This window comes from Megascapheus bottae, chromosome 5, assembly GCF_031878675.1.
Source record: "Megascapheus bottae isolate mThoBot1 chromosome 5, mThoBot2.hap1, whole genome shotgun sequence".
In the NCBI taxonomy this organism is placed as follows: domain Eukaryota; kingdom Metazoa; phylum Chordata; class Mammalia; order Rodentia; family Geomyidae; genus Megascapheus; species Megascapheus bottae.
Window position 1 is genome coordinate 42,561,075 of NC_143513.1, and position 24,937 is coordinate 42,586,011.

At 38.6% G+C, this 24,937-nt stretch overlaps 1 protein-coding gene across 21 annotated transcripts in view; it reads right to left on the reverse strand.

The window, feature by feature from the left end:
* Nucleotides 1–6,153: 6,153 nt before the first annotated feature.
* Nucleotides 6,154–24,937, reverse strand: part of Nrcam (neuronal cell adhesion molecule) — a 266,290-nt gene continuing 247,506 nt past the window's right edge. For 14 of the 21 annotated variants that reach the window (XM_090333010.1, XM_090333018.1, XM_090333016.1 and 11 more), the window contains 4 exons: nt 24,679–24,831; nt 19,380–19,511; nt 18,386–18,464; nt 6,154–8,482 (listed from right to left, as the gene is read on the reverse strand). In XM_090333010.1, the coding sequence (XP_090189136.1) occupies nt 8,245–8,482; nt 18,386–18,464; nt 19,380–19,511; nt 24,679–24,831 (602 nt within the window). In that variant the 3' untranslated portion in view covers nt 6,154–8,244. The remainder of the gene's footprint in view (nt 8,483–18,385; nt 18,465–19,379; nt 19,512–24,678; nt 24,832–24,937) is intronic. The other 7 variants (XM_090333028.1, XM_090333025.1, XM_090333027.1 and 4 more) reach the window with 1 other exon arrangement.

Below are 24,937 nucleotides of genomic sequence, written 5' to 3' on the forward strand. Positions count from 1 at the left end.
ATTTTGTAAGAATGCAAGATGCTAACTCCAGTGCTTACAGAGCCCAGGAAGGACAACTGAGTGTGGGCCTGCTTATAAAGCCCTCAGGCAGAGAGGAAAAGGAAACCCCTCTTTGACATGACTAACAGCCTTCTGTTATCTCAAAAGTGATGCCAGGCAGAGTCCTCTAAACAGTTAACTGCAACAAGTTTACTATGGGTTTCTCCAATAACCAACTGTCCCATTTCTTCCTTTAACAGAGTCAGATGGTCTACAGTAGCCTCGTGGGAGATTATCTGACTATTCTTCAAATCTGCCTTGTAGTATCACAGAATTTTCTTCTGCCGTTTCTTCCAGTGGGCAGAATTCATTTGAGCTATAGCTCTTCTGGCTCTGGAGATGACAGAGTTGCAGGGCTATAGCAGGCAACACCTGCCTAGTGTGGTAGCTCAGTGGCAGGTGCAATGCCTACCAGTGTTTCAGCTTCAGCTGACAGCTCCATTTACAGCTACTGCTGTGGTCTTCTCTGGTTCTCCATCAATGACTCTGCTGCTGGTGTGTCAGTTCTCCAAGTCCTTAGTGGTTGTGTCTAGGGGTTTTTATACTCTGGGCTACATTTTGATTGGTTGCCTCTATGCAAATAAGACAAATGACCAATCAGAGAAGACTTGATGAGTCACTGTGAGTTTGCTGATTTGAAAATGTACTTCTGGAAGCATGGCCTACTGGTAGAGGACTCACCTAGCCTACACAAAGACCCAGGTTTTATGCCACATACACAGAAAAAGCCCGAAGTAGTGTTGTGGCTCAAGTGGTAGAGTGCCAGCCTTGAGAAAGCCCAAGGACAGTGCCCAGGTCCTGAGTCCAAGCCTTAGGACTGGCAAAAAAAAAAAAGAAAGAAGGAAAGAAAGAAAGACAGAAAGAAAATGTAGTTCTCAGGTCTGTTTCCTGTGTTCCCTTCCTTTTCTCTCAGCCCCCCCCCCCCAAGGCTAGGAGGATCCCGGAAGGATGTAGGAGGGGCATTCTATTCTTTACAGCTTTTATTTTGACAGTTACTCTCTAAACTGGGAAGTTTCAAACAATGGCATTCTTCCCTAGTCCAGTCTCAGCAATGTCTTCCACTGCAAGATGTTCTCCAAGGGCCTTGGACCCTAACTAATCCACCAAATTTGGTAACTGTTTAATTAAGTGGTGCCCTAGTTGTAGAGACTGAGGCAAATGGAACTTGGGGGCTGTTTAAAAGAAGGAGAGCTGGGCAAGACTCAGCAGGCTGAAATCTGAGGATCACAGTTCAAAATCGGCCCAGAAGGAAATCTGTGAGACTCTTACATCACAGAAAATGACACACACACACACACACACACACACACACACACACACACACACCATTAATGGAATTGTAGCTCAAGTGGTAGAACACTAGCCTTGAGGAAAACATTTCTGGGACAGTGCTTAGTCCCTGAGTTCAAGCCTGTATACATACATACTCACACAAATTAGCTGAATATTGTTGCATTTCATTATATAGATGTACTATTTAATTACATGGTTATATCATATTTTGCTTATCCATTCACCTGTTCATTGATGTTGATGTTCCTTTTAGGCTATTACAGTTAGTGCTTCTCTGGACAGTCATGTACAAGTCTTTGAATAAGTATAAGTTTTATCTTGGGTATATATCCAGGAGTAGTATTTTCTGGGCCTTGGTACATTTATGTTCAGTATTTAAAGAAATGGTTAAAATATTTTCCAAAGTATCTGTACTATTATATAGTCTTGTCAACATTTTATGAGGGATGTATTTTCTCTAGATTTTTTTTCCAGTCCTGGGGCTTGAACTCAGGACCTTGGCACTGACCCTTAGCTTCTTTTACTCAAGGCTATCATTTGACCATTAGAAGCACAGTGCATTACTTCCAGCCTTTTCTGCTTATGTGACACTAAGGAATCAAACTCAGGGCTTCATGCATGCTAGGCAAGCATTCTACCACCAGGCCACATTCCAAACCCTCTAGATGTTTTTTTAATGAGACAAATACAAGAGAATTTGTCATCCACCAAAGCTGTTGAAGAAGCATGTTAACTATTCTAAGCACTGGGTACTGTAAATGCACACACAATAATGCTGGAACAAGTAGCTTCTTCATCACCACACAGCAGGATCATCTGGGGACCTTTGGAAACTCATGATGCTCAAGCCACATCTCAGTAACAGCAGAGATTCTAGGAGGCCAACAGGGCAGTAGGCAGTTAGGACTCCCTAGGTGATTCCAATGTGCTAGCTGAGAGCCTCTGATTAAAAACAGTTCTTTTTGGTGAGTCATTCTCTGAGCAAATGAGCTCCAAAGCTACAGCCCGAGAAAGAACTTGTCTTTAGGGTAAAGTGACTAGGGCTGGAGAAGTTTCATCATAATCAAAGGCACAAAATAGTAGCTTCTATGATTATGCTTACATACTTTTTCTGCTATTATTTCTACCTTTTCTGACCAAGAAAAAAAGACACTATCTGAAATGGGCTGCATGGGATGGGAATGGAAGCTTTCAAAGTTCTGTTCATTTCTGTGTGACTTGAACTGCTTAATGTCAGGAGATAGACCAGGGAAGCAGGGATAACTGATGAGTAAGACTCTCCAGAGGATGAAGACATGTACCCACCTGGGAAGAAAGCCGTCCTTATGAGAGAGAAAGGATAGTTCCTCTGCTTTCACAGGAGGTAAAGGCCGAGATTGGTAAAGCAGCAGAAGATGAAGGGGTGAGCTGGTGTGTCATTTTCTTCTTCTCTTCCCTTTCTTCTTCTCTATTCTTTTTTCTTTTCAAGTAGATGTTGTATCCCAGACTCAGGTGGGACTTGAGTCTACTCCATGAAAGTCACCAGCAGTCAGTGACTTGAGCTGGAGTCATTTTAATAACTATGCACCTACTGCTCCCCTCCTTCCAGCTGGTAGAGAACAGCCGGAGGATTCAGTGGGGCTGAGCTTTTAAAGTAAACACCACTCACAGGTGACCATCACCACACGACGTCACCTAAGTCAAGGACGAAACCAAATTCAGGTGGTCGAGCAGGTTAAGCGTTTTTACAAAAACAACGTGGTGGCTAAGCTTGACAGGTTATTATATAGATAAATGAAATAAGGTCACTTTGTTGGAAGTGATTTGTGATCAGAAGGAAGGGGGGTAGAGTTCAATGCATAAGAAGAGTGAAAAAGATTCAACACAGTCTTTGCTGAGTATGAGTTCCCCTAAGAAAGAGCTCGTGTGTGTGTGTGTGTGTGTGTGTGTGTGCGCGCGCACGCGCGTGCGAGCGTGTGCATCCTTGTGCACGTGTGCACGCGCATGCTGGTCCTAGGGCTTGAACGCAAGGCCTAGTCCCTAAGCTTTGTTGTTGTTGTTCACGGTTACTGCTACACGACTTGAGCCACAGCTCCACTTCCAGTCTTGGGGTTAGTTGAAGAGTCTCTTGGACTTTTCTGCCTAGGCTGGCTTCAAACTTTGATCTTCAGGTCATAGCCTCCTAGGATTATAGGTCTGGGCCACTGGTGCCCCATAGTTCACTTTCTTTCTTTCTTTCTTTTTTTTAAGCTCAAATTTACATGTAATTTACCCACAAGCCTGGATGTTTTTCCTTTGTTCCCAGCTAAGTAAACCTCAAGTGTGTTGGGCAAATCGGAAGTGTAGGAGCAACGCTTGGACCCTCCCTGCCCCTAACTTCCGCATCCTCAATTGTCTTTTCAGCTTTACTTCCTCAAGGCCTTCAGAAGTCACTCACTTCTCTCCACCTTTAGTGCTCTGTTACCTTTCCAGCTCTCTCCAAGCTTCTTACCATCTTCCACACAATCCCAGAATTCCTCTCTCCCTCACCACAAATCTTTTTTTTTTATTATTTTTGTATGCTTTTTTTTAAAAATTGTAATTTGATATTTGCCAGATAGAAGGTGCATTAATTCACATACATTGATACCCTTTCACATCCTCACCACAAATCTTACATGCTGGCTCCTGACCTTCCAAATACTTCCCATTGCTCACAAACTGTCACTGTCCTTCAGGTCCTATCTGGCCTGGCTCCTATCTTCTGCTTCAGACTTGCTGGCCGTGATTTCTGTCACCTGGTCTCTTTCTTACAGGCCCTTCACCTCACAGTTCACACTTTCTCAGGCCTCCTACCCAGTGGACAAAGCACCGCTGGTACTTCTCAGGGGATGGCTTCCTCTCTCTTCCTTGCTCTGGCTGCAGTGTGGAATTCTGCTGTCATCTCATGGGTGCTTTCATCTGTTGCTCCACACGCTGGTGTCCAGGCTCCTCAAGGGCAGGAAACCATATCTGGTTTTTGTCTGTGTTCGTCTTCTTTGCGAAATACCTGATCCCAGAAGGTTCTCAGAATCCTCATTTTGTTTTAGTCCAAGGAACTACAGGATTCAAAGACCCCTCGGCCTGTCTCAGAGACTGCCGGCTCCCAGTCATTTGTAGTTGAGGAAGCAGGACTGGGAGGTGTGAGCTGAGGACAGTCACGCTGCTGGTCGATAGCAGTGCTGGAATGGAAATTCTCTTCTTGTCAGTTCAATGACCGGAGTGAAAAGTGCCTGTCTGTGTTTAGTCTGTAGTTTTTTGTTTTTATTTATTTTTTAAGTGTTAGGGACTATATCATCTTTAAACACCAAACTATTGTTGGCAGACAAAACGGCGCATCAGGAGAAATGGAGAGGAATTATTTTAAGGACTTGCCCTCCCCTCATACTCTGCAGCTCCTTCCCTTGCCACACAAGCTAAAGCCATGGAGCACTCAGGCACAGTCTCTTCCCAGGAAAGAGCAGATTAAACAGGCTCACACGCCACGTGCGGACTCCCTGAAAGCTGTGAACTCATCAGAGAAAGTTGCAAATCCCATTTTCCCGGCTGCAGCTGGCGATAGTTTCCCTTGACATCACCGTCTGATTATGGAAGCGATTTGCAGCATTTCCACATTTCCTGGCAGTTGTCTTTGTTTTGTGCTGCCTAAGGGGGCCCTCTCATGGTTATTTACAGAAGTATCGCATGTGGGAGGGAGATTTCATTTGGGATGAGATTTTATTTCTAGTTCTTTAACTCCACAATCCATTTCCAAAATCAGCCTTAAAAACCATCTGAATAAGATGGTTTACACCAACTGTGGACCGATGCTTTCTGTGGTCCCTTATGTTTTCCTGGTCCCTAATGTGGACAGACGCTCTGGTCTGGAACTCTGGGCTTTAGCAGGAATGTAGCAGAGATTGCTGTTCTAAAACGAATGGCAGGGATGCCCTCATAAAGGAAAGAACAAGCATTATAAGGCATCTTATAGTGTACTTAACCCTTTCTTTGTATAACTGCACAGGGCGGGGAGGTCTGAGACAGTAGGTCTCAGATGCAAGAATCAGGGGACCACTAAATAAGGAGAAAAAAATAGAATATGGAACATGCTTGTCTTCAGCTGTTTGTGCAGAGCAAACACAGCTTTGAGGTAGTGGGAAGAATGAGGGTGGGGAGAAGGGAATGGATGATACATGTGTAATACTTACAAATGTCCAAACTGGCATGTTAAAGAATGTCTGAGGAGAGCACGGGTCAGTCAGTGATCTTACTCAGGATGAGCCGCTTCGAGGGAGAAGACAGTATCTGATTTTTTGGAACCTTTTCAAAAAAGACTAGAAGTATCTCTTCCTGGATTTTCATAAAAATGCTTTTGATATGCCTTGTTTTATTTGCTTTTCAGTTTAGTTTTGTGATTGATTTTTCTCTACATATAAAACAAAACCTGTACCACTTTAAAACATTTAGAAATACATGTTTGAAAAAGTGAAAAGCCACAGAAAGATCAAGACTTTAATAATCAGATTTCTCTTCCCTCCGTCCCTCCCTCCCTCCCTCCTTCCCTCCCTCCCTCCCTTTCTTCTTTCCCTTCTTTCTTTATACTTTCTTTCTTCCCTTCCTCCCTCTTTCTCTCTTTTCCTTCCTTCCTTCCTTTCTTTCTTTCTTTCTTTCTTTCTTTCTTTCTTTCTTTCTTTCTTTGTTTCTTTCTCTCTCTTCTCTCCCTCCCTCCCTCCATTCCTCTCTTGCTCTCTTTCTTTCTTTTCTTTTTGTGATTTCTAGTCACATTTACCATTGCTAGGACATTCACATACTACTATGAACAGAATAAATTACCAAAAAAGAGAGAAACTTTTAAAACCACATTTAATTTTAATACAAAATCTGTTGTATTATTACAGGATTGATTTTTTTCAAGCATGGGATCAATTTATCTATCATCTCATTATGAAGAGTTAAAAACTGTACTCTCACTGTCTTTCAAAGCACTGATACATTCAAAGTGACTTTCATCGCTGTGCTGCTGTCTGAGACATGTCTGAGTCCATTCTGTAGTTTTGTTTTTCCAGGGGACAGGTTGGTATGGGAAGAGTGAATAGGGAAACACAGAGGCTTTAGGGCCATCCTGACCCTAAGCTTCAAACTATGTTTTGTCTGCATTTGTCAAAGATGTCAAGTACCTAAGCATATCGTGCTCCATAGGCAAAGCTCTCAAGATTTCAAATACAAACCTGCTGCAATACATGGAGAAAAGCTCACTATTTCAATTTCACAACAACAACAAAAAAGGGGAAAAAATCACAAAAGGCATTTAGATGTTTTCCACTCCCACACACAGCATTAATTAGTTTACTTTTTATACAGTACAACATGAACATTGTCTGCCTGTTTGTTTGTAGGTAACACCTCTAAGCATATAGCATCTACACTTTAAGTTTATTTACAAATTCAACAAATTCCACAAAATATCTACATATAAAAAGCTTTACTTAAAATTAAACTTGATGCAAGTTATGAGAAACCAATTTATTGGCAAATGAAACTGAGCATTCCTTCAGTTCTAGGTTTTCATATTTGGAGATATTTCATGTTTCATAGATTTTGTTGATGACTATGATAGGTTACATGTTTATATTCAAATGGCAGATGCAATCCCTTGATTGCTGGACTTTTAAGCACTTGTCAGATTTCTCAGATTCTGAAATGTGTCCACTGCAATTTACATTCCCATTGCTTAATGCTGTAAAGTTCTGAAAGGTAAGGTCTTACAGAATAATGTATTACTGTAGGCATGCTATCACATGCAATAATTTGTGATTTTATCTTTTTTTAACCACAGGGAAGTCTTATTGAATATGACTTGCTTGAGTAGAAACTATAAGATTACAAAATCATCATGTACCCTTAATAAGGAAGCTTTTTAAAATATGTATGGGGAAATGCCCCTTTAAAATGAACTGCCCTATTAATTTTGTTTTCACATTCGTTTCAGTATTATAATTTTCATCATCTCTGCCATTTAAAAGTCACTCGTGGGCAATGACAGAAATGTGGGATGGAGTTGGCGGCACCAGTTGGTACGGAATGCAGTGTTATGTTATGGAATGCTTATTATCTGAAGGCACTACATGTGTCTTACTCTGTGTTTTCCGGAATACCATTTGGATTTAATTGGAGTGATGTGATTTCAATTCTTTCAGTATGGCACAAATGCTGAAATGCATCGCAATACACTTGTTTGCCTAAAAACAACCACAGAGATAATGTAAAAAGTAGAAGAACACTGTGCTGCTGCAATACCTGGAATATTAGAAGCCTAGGAAGTAACAGGAGTGAGTGAAGAGCAGGTAATAGAGTCTCAGTAAGCATCAGCAAATGCAACTGTCATAGTGATCTCATGTAACAAGGATATAGTATACACACTGTTCCTAACAGTCTCCCAAAAAAGATTAACAATAGCTAGACAGAGTCACCACAATGTCCACAAAGACATTGAAGTTCTAGGGCATACTACTGTAACACTCTTGACAATGAAAACGGAATTCATCTTTAGGGGTTCAGCGAAGGACAATATAAACAAAGTATCAAACCATGTTTAATAAGATACACAGGTAGGTCCTTTAAGTATGTAGCATTTTTCATGCATCTTGTATCCTGAAGAAGAAATAACATGATCTGTTGATGATGTTGCATTATTTTTTAATCAGTTCTGAGGAAACTGAAAGGAAACCAAACCCCATTGAATGAAGAATTATGCACTTTGCACCCCAGTTCACATTAATATATCATTTGAACAATCTTGTTCTAACCATTCTCATATTATTTACATATAGTAGAAATAGACTTTCTGCCTATATGTTTATACTGTGAGAGGGCTAATAAATGAGTGCTCAGGAGAAACAATGTAGAGAAATGGAGCATTGGCAAAGAGATTCCAAATTAAACAAAGGAATTCATGGCATTGACAGGAGAAGGTGCCTCTGAGCTCTCATTTCCCTCCGCTGGTTCTTTCTCTTTCTTACCACTGTACTGTCCAATAAAGGAGCCATCTTCATTGAACTGGCCATTCACCCCCTCTCCATAGTCAACCAGGCTATCGTCACTGTCTTCTTTTTTCACAGTCCTGTCTGAAGGTGTTCGGCTTCCTTTTTTCAAAGGCTTATGGTCTTCTGCGTCACTGGAAGAAAGAAGAAATATTTTTGTCCAGACTAGTAGTTAGGTGAAATATGAGGCTTTTAAAAGATAACGCATGCAAATTATGAAAAAAGTAAAGCATTTGGAGTCCTGAGCTTCTTTAGTCAAATCTAAATGTCAGGTTGTCTCCAATGGCTTGGATGGGGCTGGATGAAAACCAGGTGCAAAAATGGCTGAATCATGAAATCTTCTAGTAGAGTGGAGAGCTTTTGGTTATGCATGTTAATTTCAATGAGAAATTCTGATGCCTGATTTGAAAGCAACCCAGAAACTATCATAAGCATTAAGAAAAAAAGGAAGACTTGAGGTAAGTTGAAAATTATCACTAGTTTGTTTTTCAAATGCAAAGGGAAGCTTATGGCAAATTGAGAAATTAGTAGGTTAAATCGTGTAACATTTTTGATTCCTTGACTATGAATGGAGCATGATTTGGTTAACAGTGAAATATGGATTTATTTATTTTTTGTTGAGCTAGGAAGGAAAGCAAAATCCTGCATCTCAAAGAACTTTGTTGTTGAGTGCAGACTAGATTTGTAAACTTCAACCTTACCTTTCAAAAGACCTACAAATCCAATTAAAAGGATGCAGAAGAAACAAATGAGAGTAGCCTAAGAAGAAAAGCAAAATCCTTATACTGATAGTACACAGTAATTTCCCTTATAGAAACTTTGGTCAGTGGGTAAAGATTTATTGATTTAGAGAGAGGTACAATTTAATTCAAAAGTACTACATTTGTACTAAGAGATATGTTCTGAAGACTGATTCCCTGCATATGAAAGCAAATACATCTTAACCTCTTTCCCTTTTTCTCATGTGTGTTATGCAGCCTGCTCATGTTGAATGGAAATGTTAGGTCTATCTTCAATAAAACTGTATAGGATTCTATCATTATCATTATTATAATTTTTCATATTTCACTGTTGAACTGCTAAGCACAATTTCTGGAAGCAGAAGAGCACATAGACTTATTCCTTAATAGGTAATATTTGAGAAAAATAGGGAAAAAAGGCAATGATACAATCCAATATTTTGCTTTCATTCAAAGAACAACAAAAGCAATTCAAATTGGAAAGTAGACATATTACTGATTTTAAAGTCTTCATGTAACAATAGGCTACTTTAGCAGCAGTATTTTATAGAGCAACTTGTTGAGACATTATTGCTCCCTCTGTTTCAGACACTGAAGATTCTCAGATGTACAAATATTCTTGCTCATTTGCCAGTAATTGCTGATGGATATTTCATTTTTTTTTCTCCAAGAAAACTCAAGTCTAAGGAATAATGTTATAGGCAATATGACACTGGCAGGTGGTATTGATAGTTACCTGGTTAGATAATATGTTAGGGCATGTGGCAAACAGAATGATGTATATTCTTCTATTTCCTGTGCTGATAAACCAGTGGGTTGATATCAAAGAACCTTGAGATAGCCAGTCTTTAGGGGAATTTTGGAGAATACACCACCCACCATCCAATCTGTTATAACAATAGCTTGCACAACACCTATGGGGTTTGATGATGAACTTCTAGGCACTGCTTAAATATCTCTTATTGGGCATGACTTGGTAGGAAATTAATGAGACTGAAGAGGTCAACAATGAGCAGAATTTTCTACCTGGGTTCCAATGGTTAGTCTTATTCTGCTTTCAGAACTTTCAGAACTTTCCCCGAAGGAAACGGTACCTGACATTTTTGTCTATGGCACTTCTTCTGTCCAGCCATCTGTGCACTCCTGGCTTCATCCAGGAAATGTTCACTGAGTGCCTACTCCAAAGCCAATGTTTTTCTAGGGATCGGGGATATATCAACCAGCCAAACAGACTAAGTCTCAGATATCACTGAGCTTTCTTTGTACTGATTTTCTTTTTTATTGTCGGGATAATGTATGGAGGGGTTACAGTTACGTTTGTCAGATAGTAGGTGCATTACTTCTCACTCATTGATACCCCTTCTCATGTTTTTGTCTTCCAGTGGCAGAAAATATGGCTAACCATCAACATGACAAAAAATTACTTATGTCACAGGGTGATCAGTATTACAGAGAAGAGACAACTGAGGAAGCCAACAGAGTTAGGGAAGGAACCAAAGTTTAGCAAAGATGTCCAGGGAAGCACTCATTAAGAGATGGCATTTGATCATAGGTTGATGAGTTAAGTTCGCAAGATGAATACTGGGAGGAAAGTGATTCTGGCAGAAGTAACAAAGGGGTTAAATACCCTGAGCAGGAGGCAAGACTAGCACATTATGGGAAGAGCCAGGACCGTGGTATAGCTAGAAGTGAATGGGCAAGGAAGAAAGAGAATGGTAGGAGTATAATAGAAGGAAGCAGGGCTAGATTACGGTAAGGACTCTAGCTTAGAGTGAGAAAGGAAGTCACTGGAGTTCTGTCAATGGATGAATGACATGATCCAACCACATGTTTTTTTTTCTTTTGGCCAGCACTAGGGACTTGAAGGTAGAGCTTTTGCATTTATTAAGCTTGGTTGTTCATAGCTGGTGCTCTACCACTTATGCATGCTTCCAGTCTAGTATTTTGCTGGTTAAAGATAAGAGTGTTATAGACTTCTCTTCCACATCTACCTTTAATCATGGTCTTCTTGAAATTTCAATGGTCTTCTTGAAATCACTGTCTGTCATGTATGTTGACAATAACTATCCTAGATGGTAGGGGCTGGAAACCTAGGGCAAATATGAGTCCTATCCATTTATTACATACACTCTATGCCTCCTTTTGTGTTGTATCAGCAGAACTGCAGAGCTGCAGCAGAGAACATGTAGCCTACCATGTCTAGAATATTGACTAGTGGGCCCTTTACTGAGAAAGTTTGCCAGCCTTTGTTCTAGGGAGCTATTTAGAGATGGTAGCAAAAATCCAAGAGTGAGATAGCTGTGACTTGGCCCAAGCAGGAATAATGGAGATGGTACAACATGCTCAGATTACAAACACTTTTGAAGACAGAGAAAAGAGAATGTTCACATGGATTAGGTATAAAAGGGAAAACCCTGGGGCTGTGGCTCCAGTGGAAGAACACTAGTATGTCCAGAGAAAAAGAGAGCATTGAAGACTATGCAACAGAAAGCCTGGAATTCACTTTGCTTACTGTGGAATGAACAAGTTTGGGAAGGTTGCTAGTTCAGTTTCTAACTTGTTAAAGTTTGGACATGTCACAAGAAACACTCAGCAACTTGATGAGGCAAGTATGACATTGGTGCATCCCTAAAGCCAACAAGAACACTGAGAAGACTGTACTGTAAATTAATGTCATTTATGAACACAGATGAGAAAAATCTCAAATCTTGAGCAAAATAAATTTATCAGTCTATGAAAAGATAATACAACAGGATGGGAGCATGGCCTGGTGGCAGAGTGCTTGCCTACTATGCACAAAGCCCTGAGTTCAATCCTCAGGACCATATTCACAGGAAAAGCTGGAAATGGTGCTGTGACTCAAGTAGTAGAGTGCTAGCCTTGAGAAAGCCCAAGAACAGTGCCCAAGCCCTGAGTTCAAGCTCCAGGATTGGCAAAAAAAAGATAATATATCATATCCAAGTTGGATTTATTCCAGGAATGCAAGTTTGTTGTAGCATTAAAACTAGATAAAAGACTGAAATACAGACATTATGTTAATCTTCCATGTATTGCTCATTATAATAAATTCATTTGCAATATTAAAAATACTTTATTTTTTTCCTCCTAGAACTCAGGTTTGAATAAATGCCTTCCACTTGATTGACCTGCTGGCTTGGCTGGCACTCTATTATTTGAGCCATACCTCCAGCTCAGCTTTTTGCTGGTTTATTGGAGATGGAGTCTCACAGACTTTTTCTTCTAGGCCTGGCTTCCAACTGTGTGAACTTTCAGATCTTAACCTCCTAAGTAACTAACATTACATGTATGAGTCACCAGCACCTAACTAAGCTTAAAAGATTGTTATAAGACACTTCTCAAGATAATTCAAAGATATCATATACAAATGAAAAGAACAAAGGTTATTTAAAAACAAACTCTTAAAAAACAATAGCAAGCTGCTGGGAATGTGGCTTAGTGGTGGAGTGCTTGCCTACTGTGCGTGAAGCCCTGTGTTCAATTCCTCAGTACCACAAAAATAGGAAAAGCAGGAAGTGGCACTGTGGCTTAAGTGGTAGAGTGAGCAAAAGAAGTTCATGGAGTGTGCACATGCCCTAAGTTCAAGCCCCCGGCCTGGCAAAGTCAAACCAAACCAAACCCAAAGCAATTAACTAGGTTAGAGAACTTGACGTAGCACATATCAAGAAAAATGCTGTTATTGAGACTGTTACTCTGGTGCAGAGACAGACAAATTGGCTCAAGGAATAGAAGAAAAGTCTCTGATGCCAGTGGAAGATTTCTGTGTTGGCTTTATTCCTGCATTGTGTTTTTATGCTATTATAACTAGAATAATTTTTAAAATCAACATTTCTAGTTGTTGGTATATAGAATATACTCATGTTAATTTTATGCTAAACATTACAATTTTTAAAAAACAACTCTAATGTGTTTGCCCTCAGATTCATTTGGGTTTTAACATGAGCTATCATATATCAGTTAGGAAAAGTAACAGCCAAGAGGGGCTTCTTGGAAGCAGCCATCCATTCCACCTATGGGTCTGTGGTGCATCAGATCAAGCTTGGTAGAAGGCTGAAAGTAGAAATTCTACACAGAATCTTTCCAGCAGAAGGTATTCAAAGAAAGCAGAATCTTTGGTAGGAATGGTGTGTGTGTGTGTGTGTGTGTGTGTGTGTGTGTGTGTGTGTGTGTGTGTGTGCATGCGTGGCAGTTATGGGGTTTGAACACTGGGCTTGGGTACAGGGCTGTCTCTTGAGCTTTTATGCTCAATACTACCATTACTTGAAACACAGTTCCATTTCCAGTGTTTTGTGATTAACTGAAGATAAATGGCCTGGGATTAGACCTGATGCAGTATGTTATAATTTTTGTATTGCTATAATAAGACTCTAGATAAATGAGACATGACATGAAGCATAAATACAGTGGTTGCCACATGGTTTGTGTATAACAAATACATGTCTCTGCCCCATTGCTCCTCTTCTTCCCACTGCAGACCTCTAGTTCAAGGGCATACTTTTCCCCCTAAGAAATACTCTCTGCAATACACCAAAACAGAACTTTCTATATGCGACATGTGCTCACAAGTCTGAGTGAAGCACTGTATTAGTGCTTGTCTTTTTGCAACTCAAAGATAAAAGGGGAATTGTGAAATGGTAGTTTACCAAATAAGAGGAAGCAAAAGTTTCAGATAGTGCAAGAGTTATATACACTTTGTTATGTAGCATTCAAAGCTTTACAAAGTGAATAAAAATCTATCCACACTTTTAATAAAAAACTCTTAAGGGCAGGAAATATTTTATGTTAATTTTTAGCCCAAGTCAAAGGTTAACTAGATTTTAAAAGAAATTACAACATAGGAAATGGTGCTGTGGCTCAAGGGGTAAGGTGGTAGCTTTGAGTTGAAGAGCTCAGGGGCAACACCCAGGCCCAGAGTTCAAGCCCCATGACTGAATCAAAAAAAAAGAAAGAAAGAAAAAAAGAAAGAAAAAGAAATTACAACATAATGTATATATATACAAATATATTCTTGGTAGTTATATTTATAAAGACTCTAGTATAGTCAAAAAATGTTCAAATCATATAAAATATGGTCATTAAACATTCAAAATATAGGGCTAAATGTTTGTTGCTTTTGAGATCCCCAAGGCTTGGGTAACAGTAGGCATTTAATAAACATTAGCTGGATGAATTCTTAGTAAAATAACAATAGAAGAAACAGTGGTCATTTCAGAAATTCTTTAGAATTCTAACATTAAAACTTTTCATTCCTTAATTTTATAACGGCATAAATTTTCCTTTCTTATATATTAAGGACACATCTTAGGCAACTTATTTTTTTCAACAGTGCTTAGTTCAGAGTTGTGCATATCCACCGAATACCTACTGAATAAAATTTAGCAACAGGAAAAGTATCAGAGATAGTATGTTTGATTTTCCTACAGCTACTATCTTACCATCACCATGCTATATTGTAGCTACACTGATATCAAAACCCAAAACTCTTTCTGCCACACTCTAAGAGCTTGTCATTTATTCTGCTTACATATTTGTGAGCAAAATAAAACTGAAGTATGTAAGAAATGAAACATAGCTTTGTCAAACTTTATGAGCAGAGCTTAGCAAGCCTGTAACACCAATGACAAGATTCACATGGCAAGAATCTCTAATTATGCAGTAAGTGAAGAGTTCAAGTACCACAGGCACATGACTTCTGATCTAGTTTCATTCTGGATTAAAAAAAAGAATGGATCTAAAGAACAGGAAAATACTTACACAGTTGGTGCATTTCTGTAATTTTTCTATATGCTAGTAAAGATGCAGATCCTACTGTCTGTATAATTAAAGAAACAAACAAACAAAGCTGCAGTCTTCCACGAGGGGGTAACTACATGGGGTGAGTGTTGGAATGAACATACAGGTTTATAGCATATGAAAAAAAATCAAACTTGGCCACCATTGAAGTTCCATCTCTCTTTGCAATATGAAATGTTCTCTGCATCAAAGCCGACCACTTAGAAACAGTTTCAACCTCAGGCTGGAGAATGAACCAGTCGTGAATGGAGTTAATTTACATTTAAGCGATAGTTCTTAGTTTTGTGTGTGTGTCAGCACGCACTCGGGGTAGAATAAGAGTCGAAGTAACATAAACACAAAACTTTCAGAAGGTGTAAAGAGGGAAAACCCCAGTGATTAAGGAAAAACAATGACCCTTGCATATATTATTTTTAAAACAAATTCTATAATAAGCAGTTGAAAATGTTTTCATTACTTCTGACATCTCAAATAATAAAGGTTTTGTGATTATTTTAGGTAGAATTGAACGAAAGGGGGAAAATTCTGAGATAGAATCTGAAAGTCACAGGACAAAACCACATTTATAACAAAGGGTTCTGAGATTTGGGGGAGTGATTTTTGCATGTGGCATTGTCCTTATGAATTGTATGTTTCACTAAGGAAAAAATATCCAACTGCTGAATTCTGTTTTGGGCTGAAGATTCTTGTCAGAAAGTTGTTTTATTTGGTTCCTTTATTATCAGTTTATTATCCTTTATTACATGTTTGACAATTATTTTTGTCTTTGTACTCAGTAGCCCAAATGGAGTCTTTCTAATCTGAGAAAGTCAAGACAAAAGTCAATGACAGCCACTGAGAATGCCTCAGAAATAGAGCAGGCATGAATTAACACAGAGACAAAGATAGATGATCAAACAGATGTAAGGTCAAATAGTGATTGTGATGTCAGTAACCAAATACTTGCTATGTACAGCTCTGGAAACAAAATCACATGAAAAATTAGTAGATATATCAGAGAGCACACACAAATATTAGAACAAGAAAAGAAATTTTCAGATATAATCTAATACGGGGGAACAACTGTCATTAGAGATTAAAAATATGGAGACTTAGGCCACTTAAATATCATAAAATAATCACACGTAATGGCTGAGTTGAAAGAAAAATGAATAGCCTCTTGATTGCAAGCTAGTTCACAAAACTCAACTTCAGCTTTCATCAAGTTTTAATGGTATAGTTAGCAGTTATTCAGAGAAAGTCCTATTCTTTCAGATTTTGGTTTCATATCAATAAAATAGCAGATTGATACCTGAGACCCACAAAGTGAGCAGTACATTGCATATTCATTTAAGCATGATAATGCAGAATAAAAATCCATTATCATGTGGGGAATGTATGAACACAATGACTTGTTTTCAATTCATGCAAACATTATACTTTTCCAGGCTATATTAAAGATGTGGCTTTATAACAATAAACAAGGGGCTGGCGTGCATACCTTTATCTAATTATAGCCTCAAGAACTCTCAAAAGAAGTTCTTTAGTAATTACCAGCTCCCCTGCTTACAGGAGAAATGTGAAGACTGGGTTTAATCAGCAAAGATTGCTAATCCTCCAGGTAAGATACATCTGCTGTGGACTGTGCTCATCTTAGGTTGTTCTAATGTGCTGTAAAAACCTTCTGGGCATGGTGAATGGGGTCCTGCCTGTGGCTTCCAAACACTTTCAGCCCCACGGTCAAAACATCAGAATATGACCCTCACCAGCCATTGTTCTGTATCACAGGACACAGCTCTTACAAGAACTTTCAGAAACCATAGTTATCTGTGCTGGGAGAGTGGAATAGGGAAATTTGGGGACAGAACATTTGCATCTGCCTGGAACCTGGTGTGTAACCAATTTTGCTGAAAATGCATGGCCTTCTTTCAAGTTATTCATTTCTCATCCTCACTGGTATATTACGCTTCATGATATTGACATGAAAATACCAAAAATAATCTCCAGAGACAGGTAATATTTAACCCAAATATCTTATTGACAAGTATCATCTGGAAATCATAATAGTGAAGCATCTCACCTCAGGCTTTTCTTCTGAAAAAACCAAAAGCCTTAATGTGGGCTCAGTAGATATTTAAAGGATTATTTTGTATACTCAAGCATAACAGGACGTAAAGGACATTTCATAAATAGAAGAATCCACTTGGGATACCAGAATCCTAATCTTTAAAATACATGAATGTTTTACTTGTTTTATGAACATGTCTAAAAAATCATCTCTGTCTCTCTAAAAAAGACCTAGATAGCTGGGTGTCAGTGGCTCATGCCTTTAATCCTAGTTACTCAGGAAGCTGAGATTTGAGATTGCAGTTCAAAGCCTGGGCATGAAAGTCCCAGAGACTCATCTGCAGTTATACATTGGAAGTGGCAAGTGGAAGGGCAGTAGCCTTGAGCTGAAGAGCTCAGGAACAACACCCAGGCCCAGAATTCAAGTCCCACTACTGACAAAAGACCTAGGTAAAATGGCTCTTTAATACTTTAAACATTTAGTACATCCAGGTATTGGTTGTTCACACCTGTAATTCTAGCTACCAGGAGGCTGGGATCAGAGGATTGTGGTTTGAAGCCAGCCTGGGCAGGAAAACTCTGTGAGACTCTTATCTCCAATTAATTGCAGAAAAAAAAAATCTGGAAGTGGTGCTGTGGTTCAAGTGGTAGAACTCTAGCCTTGAGCCAAAGGAACTCAGAAATAGTGCCTAGGCCCAGAGTTCAAGCCCCAGGACCAGCAGGTAAGGTATATTAAAATTACTTCCTAATGAGGAAATCAAGCTAAGAGCATTGGCATACTATATGAATGGCTCTGGTATTTCTTTATAATTAACATCTAAACCAACCCAGTCATCTTTTTGTTACTAACAGGCAGTGGTATAAGCATAGGTATTGTTTGAGAAAAGCTAACTGAGAATTGGAGATTAAAAAACTTGTCGACACTGATTTTATAAAAGCACATTTCCTTTACAAGATAGTGTGTAGGGTTTTGCCTGTTCTCATTGTAATATACTGGTTTTGCTAGAATGGTTAAAACAGCATGAGCCTAAATAGAAGTTACTCTTTTTTTTTTGGCCAGTCCTGGACCTTGAACTCAGGGCCTGAGCACGATCCTTGGGCTTTCTCAAGGCTAGAGCTCTACCACTTGAGCTACAACACCATTTCTGACTTTTTTCTATGTATGTGATACCGAGGAATTGAACCAGGGTCTTCGCACAAGTTAGGCAAGCACTCTACCACTAAGCTAAACTCCTGGCCTTAGAAGATACTTTTTACTCCAAACTTCTGACTACCATGGGGATTTATTTTTAATGGAAAGTGAGGATACGCTAATCAGGAGTGACAGGTAAACTACCAGATACAGCAGGCTGCTGGCCAAGCCTCTTCCCCAGGATAGTGTTTGAGGACTGTGTTTGTGTGGGGCAGGTAAGACAAAGCAGAGGAGGAGCAGAGGCTCACCTGTATTCACCAAAAGTCCCGTCGTCCTCCTTCATTGGCTGGATTTCAGGATCCGCATGGGCATCTTCCTTTTCTTTAACTAAAAATTAGTTTTGACATTATTACCCAATAATCCTGTTCTTTCTATTCAAAGCTTTTCAGAGTATACTTCTGAGATATACAGCAAAGACATTTATCCTCTGGGTGAGTACATGTTGTGCAACCATGTAAGTGACCTTGAGTGAGTTGTAGTATTTTAGTCATTTTTGAAGGCATCCTAATAGAACGAGCATTTTTTAACACATGAAGTTTTAATAGTTCTTTTTTTAAAAGCCGATCTATTTGCTAAATCCATTGGAATAAATTATATTTGAAAACGTATTGATTTTTAGCAGTTTTGTCTTCTAACATAAGGAAGATGGTCAAGGAAATAAATACAAATTCACTGGGCCTACTATGGTAAAGGAATACTCATATGGGGAAAATGCCACAGATCAAAATGTGAACTATTACAATATAGGCTCTGGTGTTATTTCTCAGGACAATCTCATGTTCTTTCCTCTCCTTTCCCACCAAATGTTTTTATGCTACTTCATTATTCATAGCTTTATTATTATAATTTTGTTATTTTTTCTTCATAATTTTTGTGGCATCTAATGTCTTCAGAGAGCAGACTGATGGTTTCCTTTCAACGTCCCATGATCCTTAACAATGTTAAGGTTTGTCATAATAGAAAAATAGATGAAGAAAAAGCAACTTTGATGAACAGAAAAATACAAATTTGATACTTAGAAGAAACAAGATGATTGGGAGGGGGAGAAAGGAGGGAAAGGGGGACAAAAGCATGAGAAGGGGTATCAAGTTTCAAGAAATAATGTACCCACTACCTGATGAATGTAACTAACCTCTCTATACATTACCCTGACATTAAAATACAATTTTAAAAAGATACAAGATTCTTTTTAGTTTAATGGATAATTATGCAGCACTAAAAAGCAATTTTAATCATTCTTACCTGGGTATTTACCACCCTTGTTTCTTCTGATGAAGCAAACAATCAGCAAAATTAAGATAAGGAGAGCAACAGCACACATTAGACCTATGAACCAGCCCTGAGTAGCAATATCCACCTGCCGGCTTGCCATTGCTGGAAAACAAATCAATGGTGTTTATGGGTTAGAGCAGATGAGAGCTGCACTGGTCTCTGGTTCTTTTTTTTTTTTTTTTTTTTTAAAGCTACAATGTATGACCTTATGTATAGTTTACACATGGTCCCAAATTGGAATGTTATAAAGACTTAGCCTCAAAAAACCTTTCTTATTAAAAAAATAAAATAGAGAAACCTGGATTCTAATAACATTAAATGCTATCAAACCCCATTAAATACTGCATTCAGTTATTTTAACTGTATATTCTCAACATAAGCACATTCACAGACCAATGAAAACTCTGCTGTTTATAGGAAAACAATAAGAATATAGAACAATTTTAAAGACAACAGAATGTATAGGTCTAAGAAACCACTTTGAAGACTAGACTGTCATTGCAGTGATGCTGTCATGTACCACCCCCTCCCGTGTTTTGGAAATCTTCTGTTAAAAAAAAAAGAAGATAGCTCTCACTATAAAGCTGTCCACATGAGAAAATCAACCTCTTATTTAATAAATACCTCAGCTCTAAATGGAAATACCCAAAATATTAAATCTACTGCCAAAGAATTGAGACTTGTTACTGCTTAGAATCTATTCAGGTTTTAAAATATATGTGGAGCAGTGGAATCATTACTGGAACAAATGACCAGTTTGAAGAGAATATGCTTGTTTGCATGTATACATTGTCTTCACATCTTCCTCTATTCTGAGTTAATAAATGTAAAGCACCCTTATTCAGTAACTCACAGTATGAAACACTCTTAAGAAAACATCCAGTAATATTCAAAAGTGTCAATCAACGGGACCAAGTGCAGCATCAATGGCTATTCAGACATTCCCTTGCGGATTTGTTGAAATAAACTCACATTAATCCTTCATTAATGGCCTTTTAGAAATCTTTTGACAATAATCAATATTAAAGGCTTTAAAGGTTTTATTTTGACTTCACACAAGCATGACTGTGCTATGCTTTATCTGACTGAATTTCTTCTGAAAATGTTTCCTGTGGTTGTATTAGATGTGTGTGGTCTGTGACTGCAGAGATAAGCATGGCTACCTATATCTCATGCTTTCTCTGTGCTGTAAACCCAACATCACTTCACCACCTTTATATTTACATAGTAAGGGAGAAAGATGAAATGCTCCAAATCAAGTGTAAGGAAAAGTGTATGAAGTGTATGAAAATATGTTTAAGAAATAAAATGAGGAGTGAAGATAGATTATCTGGACCAGAAAGCAAAAGCCAGTAGCCTTTCCTTAATAGTCCTTTATGAATCACCATTGAGGGTTTGAGCTGTAATATAACCAGATAAAAGAGGAGCACAGCATAAGAAAATTTCTTCTTATACACCTGTCATTGTCATGGTGTCACGGTGACGATGACAGTAAGAATAGTAGCTAACAGTTTTGGACCCTTATTGTTTATGCTAGGCACTGTGCTGAGAGTACAGTCTTATTTGTTCTTCACAGTTGGCCTTTGAGGTAGGCATTAGATTAGACTCAAGCCAAGACAAAGTAAAGAACTTGCCTGAGAATTGGAGACAGAGCTTTGTCTACCTGGACTCCACTGAGCCTGCTCTTAGCTATTGTACTACACTGATAATACGCATTACTAAAAGAACATCAAGCCATCACATCTGAAAACATCTGTACATAGAATGCTTTAGGAACTTCCCATACTGAGACAACCTTAAATAAAGAGTTTGAAAAAGTCTTTCATGATGTTTTTACCCCCAGTGTATTTCTATCAAATCTCACATGGTCTTTTTTCCTCAAAACTGAGCCCCAAACAAAATGGCATAAGTCTTCTCAATTAAAATTGAGAAATCCTTGTATTTCATTCATTGCATGATTTACAGCCTTGATCTCAGCACTGACTTTTTTTTTTGCCTAATTAAATGCAACTCATAGGGGGGAAATGCAGCAAGATGCTCAAGCCCTAGCATAGATATTGTCTTACAAAAATGCTGCCTGCTGAAACAGAACTGGCTGAGAACTGGTTATCACATACAACTGTAAAACCTGGCTATGTTTCCTTGGCAGGTAATATACAAACATGCAATTTGGGCTTTGAAATTTAGCTCCTACATTAAAGAAAACTGTAATATTTTCTCATCTCATTGTTTCAGATTAATCAGTCATAATAATAAATAAATAGTATGAATGTGTTTTAAGTGTATACACCCCCCCACTCACAAGTGTACTAGAAGTTGACATAACACAAAAGTTCTGTAAGTAGAAATAACTTTAATTGGCCTCCATCTATACTCTAATGGGATCTCAGTCCAGAATGATTGCAAGAGGCATCAAGCTCTACTCAGACATTCTAGCTCATCTTACCTGCAACATTCAGACCCAGGTCATAACTAAGGCACATACAGACACAGTCATAAAGATGAAACCACTGGTTTTTTTTCTTTCTAGAATCTGGGCTTTACTAGTAGGAAATGGCTTGAGAATGAAAGAGGATTTCCACTTCATTTTCTAAAAAATGAAGTTATGTATATATACACAAACATATATGCATAACATATATATAACTTGAATAGTCATAAGCAGTAAATGAAACAAACACATAAGGAATATGTATATATAAAATAAGGCAGAGGAAGGAAGTTCATTTGTTACATAGAAATTAGTTTTAGCAACTGTCTTCTGCTTTCACTGTGCTTGTTGTCTGTGGACAACGTGCACTCTGGTCTGGAAAGCCTCTGAGGAAATACTCAGAATTCTAAGATAAACATAGAAGAAACACTGTGAGAGTAATGGTTACTTATTCTTTAGAAGTTATAAAGAATCTACTCTATGTAAAAATGTCCTGTTCATTTAGAATAGTTAAGAATATTTTAAAAGGGAAAAAACAACAAAGTTGTTTCAAAGTTTGGTAGTTGCTAACAACAACAAAAAGATCCCTAAGAACAAAAATCTGCCTTACGGCACAGATGTTAAGAGACCAAGGTGAGGGACCAAGGTGAGAAGGGGAGGTGGTGGTGGGGTGTTGCTCAAGAAATCATGCCAGGAACATAGGAAAGCGTTTAGCTTCAGACACAGCCTCCAGTCTTTGCTTGGCTTGTGTTTTAGTATGTGCTATAGAAGACGATGAAGAAATAAACCTTGAAACCTGACTGTGAGAGAGGGTGTTAAGATGACTCACAAAATGAGTAGATATGAAAAGTTAAGTCTAGATTCCTTAAGTTAGAAGTCAGAGAAACAGTTCATAAAGGCAGAAGTAGCCACGCACTATGCTTTCACAGGTACTGACATGCCAACTGCAAAACCTAACAAGAACACTAGGTCACAGCACCACCTCGAGTCCATGCAGCAGCCCTCAGAATAGAGCAATGTAAACTGGGAGGGAATAACGCTGAGCAGAGTGTTAGAGTGCTAACCATCTTTGCACAGAGCAATACTGGGTTTCACTAAACTTGGAATGTCATCACTATTTACTCTTTCTATTAGTGTCATCTATCTACATTAAGTGACAATAACCAGCTGTGCCTTGTCCTGTCTCCCCCTCACTGGCACAGACGAATGACTTGCCTCTCACAGTCACTCATCTTGAACTACCTAGCACATGCTGCTGGAATGGTGGGCATCACACCACCAAAGAAGAAAAAGTTTGATTTTCCAAAGGGCTTTCTTTTGTCTTGGGAAAAAAAGCTATGTATGGGCGGGGGGAGCGGGGGGAGAGGGGCTACCATTTGAATTTGAAAGTGAATCTAATTCATCTGCAAGTTAAGCATACATGGAGTTCTTTGGGGTCCAGAATGGCAGAACCACTGTACTAACTAAAGACATCATTTCTGAAAAAACCTGCTTCCTCTGGGATGTGGCCTCTGTGACCTTGTATCTCGGGTGTAGCAAAGGTCCTCGGTTCAGGTATTGGAAGGTCAGGCACTTCCATGCTCCAGCTGTGACCTGGGCAGGCTCTCCACCTTTCAGACTGACATGGGGTGTCAGTGAGCTTACAGGGCCAACTTCAGAGGTGCCAGCTCACTAGTTGGCACTCTCATTACTGCTTCCATTCTAGCTGTTTGCTTGCTGGAACTTTCAGTGCTTAGAAATTAAGTTATCAATAGTAACAAGCAAAGGCCTTTGAAAACTAAGAGTGACTCAATGAGACATTCTCCCTTTATTTCTCCCCCTTTATATTTAATATATTTAATGCACTTTCCTAGCATGCTGTATATAAACAAATATAAAAGTATAAGGAACATTATGAAAGGAAAATTATTTTCTTAAAGCATGATGATAGCAAATGGATATCTGAAACATAATATTTGATATTAGATACTACCGTTGTGCTTTTCTCTCTCTTTAAAAATTATAGTTGTAGATTTTAAAAATTTTAAGATATGAGCTTAAGAATCATAAGCTTTGTTAATGAAAAATACTACCAAACATCCATTTCACCTATGGGTTTCATAGCATATGCAATGTCTTCTCAGAAATGTATGGAGTGGCTAAAGATAAGATAAATGAATAAGCCACAAAATAAAACACATGCCACATGACCCTTGTTTAAATTTAAGCAAGCAGGGACTGGTTGCTATATTGTGAGCAAAAACAAAATTTCTTGAACTTGAATTTACATTTCTCTTTACCTCAGAAATTTTACTTCTTATATTTGTGTATTTTGGTAACATTCATGTAACACATGTAGACAGTAAAATTTGTTGCAATGAAGTGTAACATATAAATCATAGAATTCTTGTTTCACATAAACCTATGTCAGTCATCTAATCAAATTGCAGGGTTTTGCTGGGTTATCCATTTTGACATAAACAATTGTGACTCTGATAAATTATTTCAATTTTATACCATTGCAAAAATTTTGTATTAACTGTAAGGGAAAATTCACAATGTAATCTACATAAAATTGGATGACCTAAATAAATTTAGTACGTTAAAAATCACATTAAAATTTTTTTTTGGTAACAGTTTTTGGCAATAAGACAGCTGGAAGATGATTTGCTCAATTCAGTAACTCTTTTTGGGAAAAAGAGCCAAAAAATCAAAAAAACAAATCTCTAACCCAACAGGGCCCCATAGAGATATATGCGGTCCTATTCGTAATACAGCTCCACCTGCCCCATCTCCAACTACAGCCCCAGGGCTCCCACCTCTGGGTGAGAGCGGAAGCTGGTGCGGTGTGTGCCTCACCTGGGCCTGTCTCAAACACATCCTCTGAACTCACAAAATCAGAGTCCCCCTCAGCACCAACTCGAACTTTGTATGCTGTTCCTGGCATTAGACCCTTTAACCCAAAGAAGCTCCGAGAACCATTTACAATTTCTTTTCTCCATTCTTCGTTGCCTATGGAAATTTGGCAAAAACAACAAATTTGAACATTTTAAGGGACTAGTAGTCACTTAAGAGCCTCGAGAATGAAAAACACATTAAAAGCCAAAGGGTTTTTAGA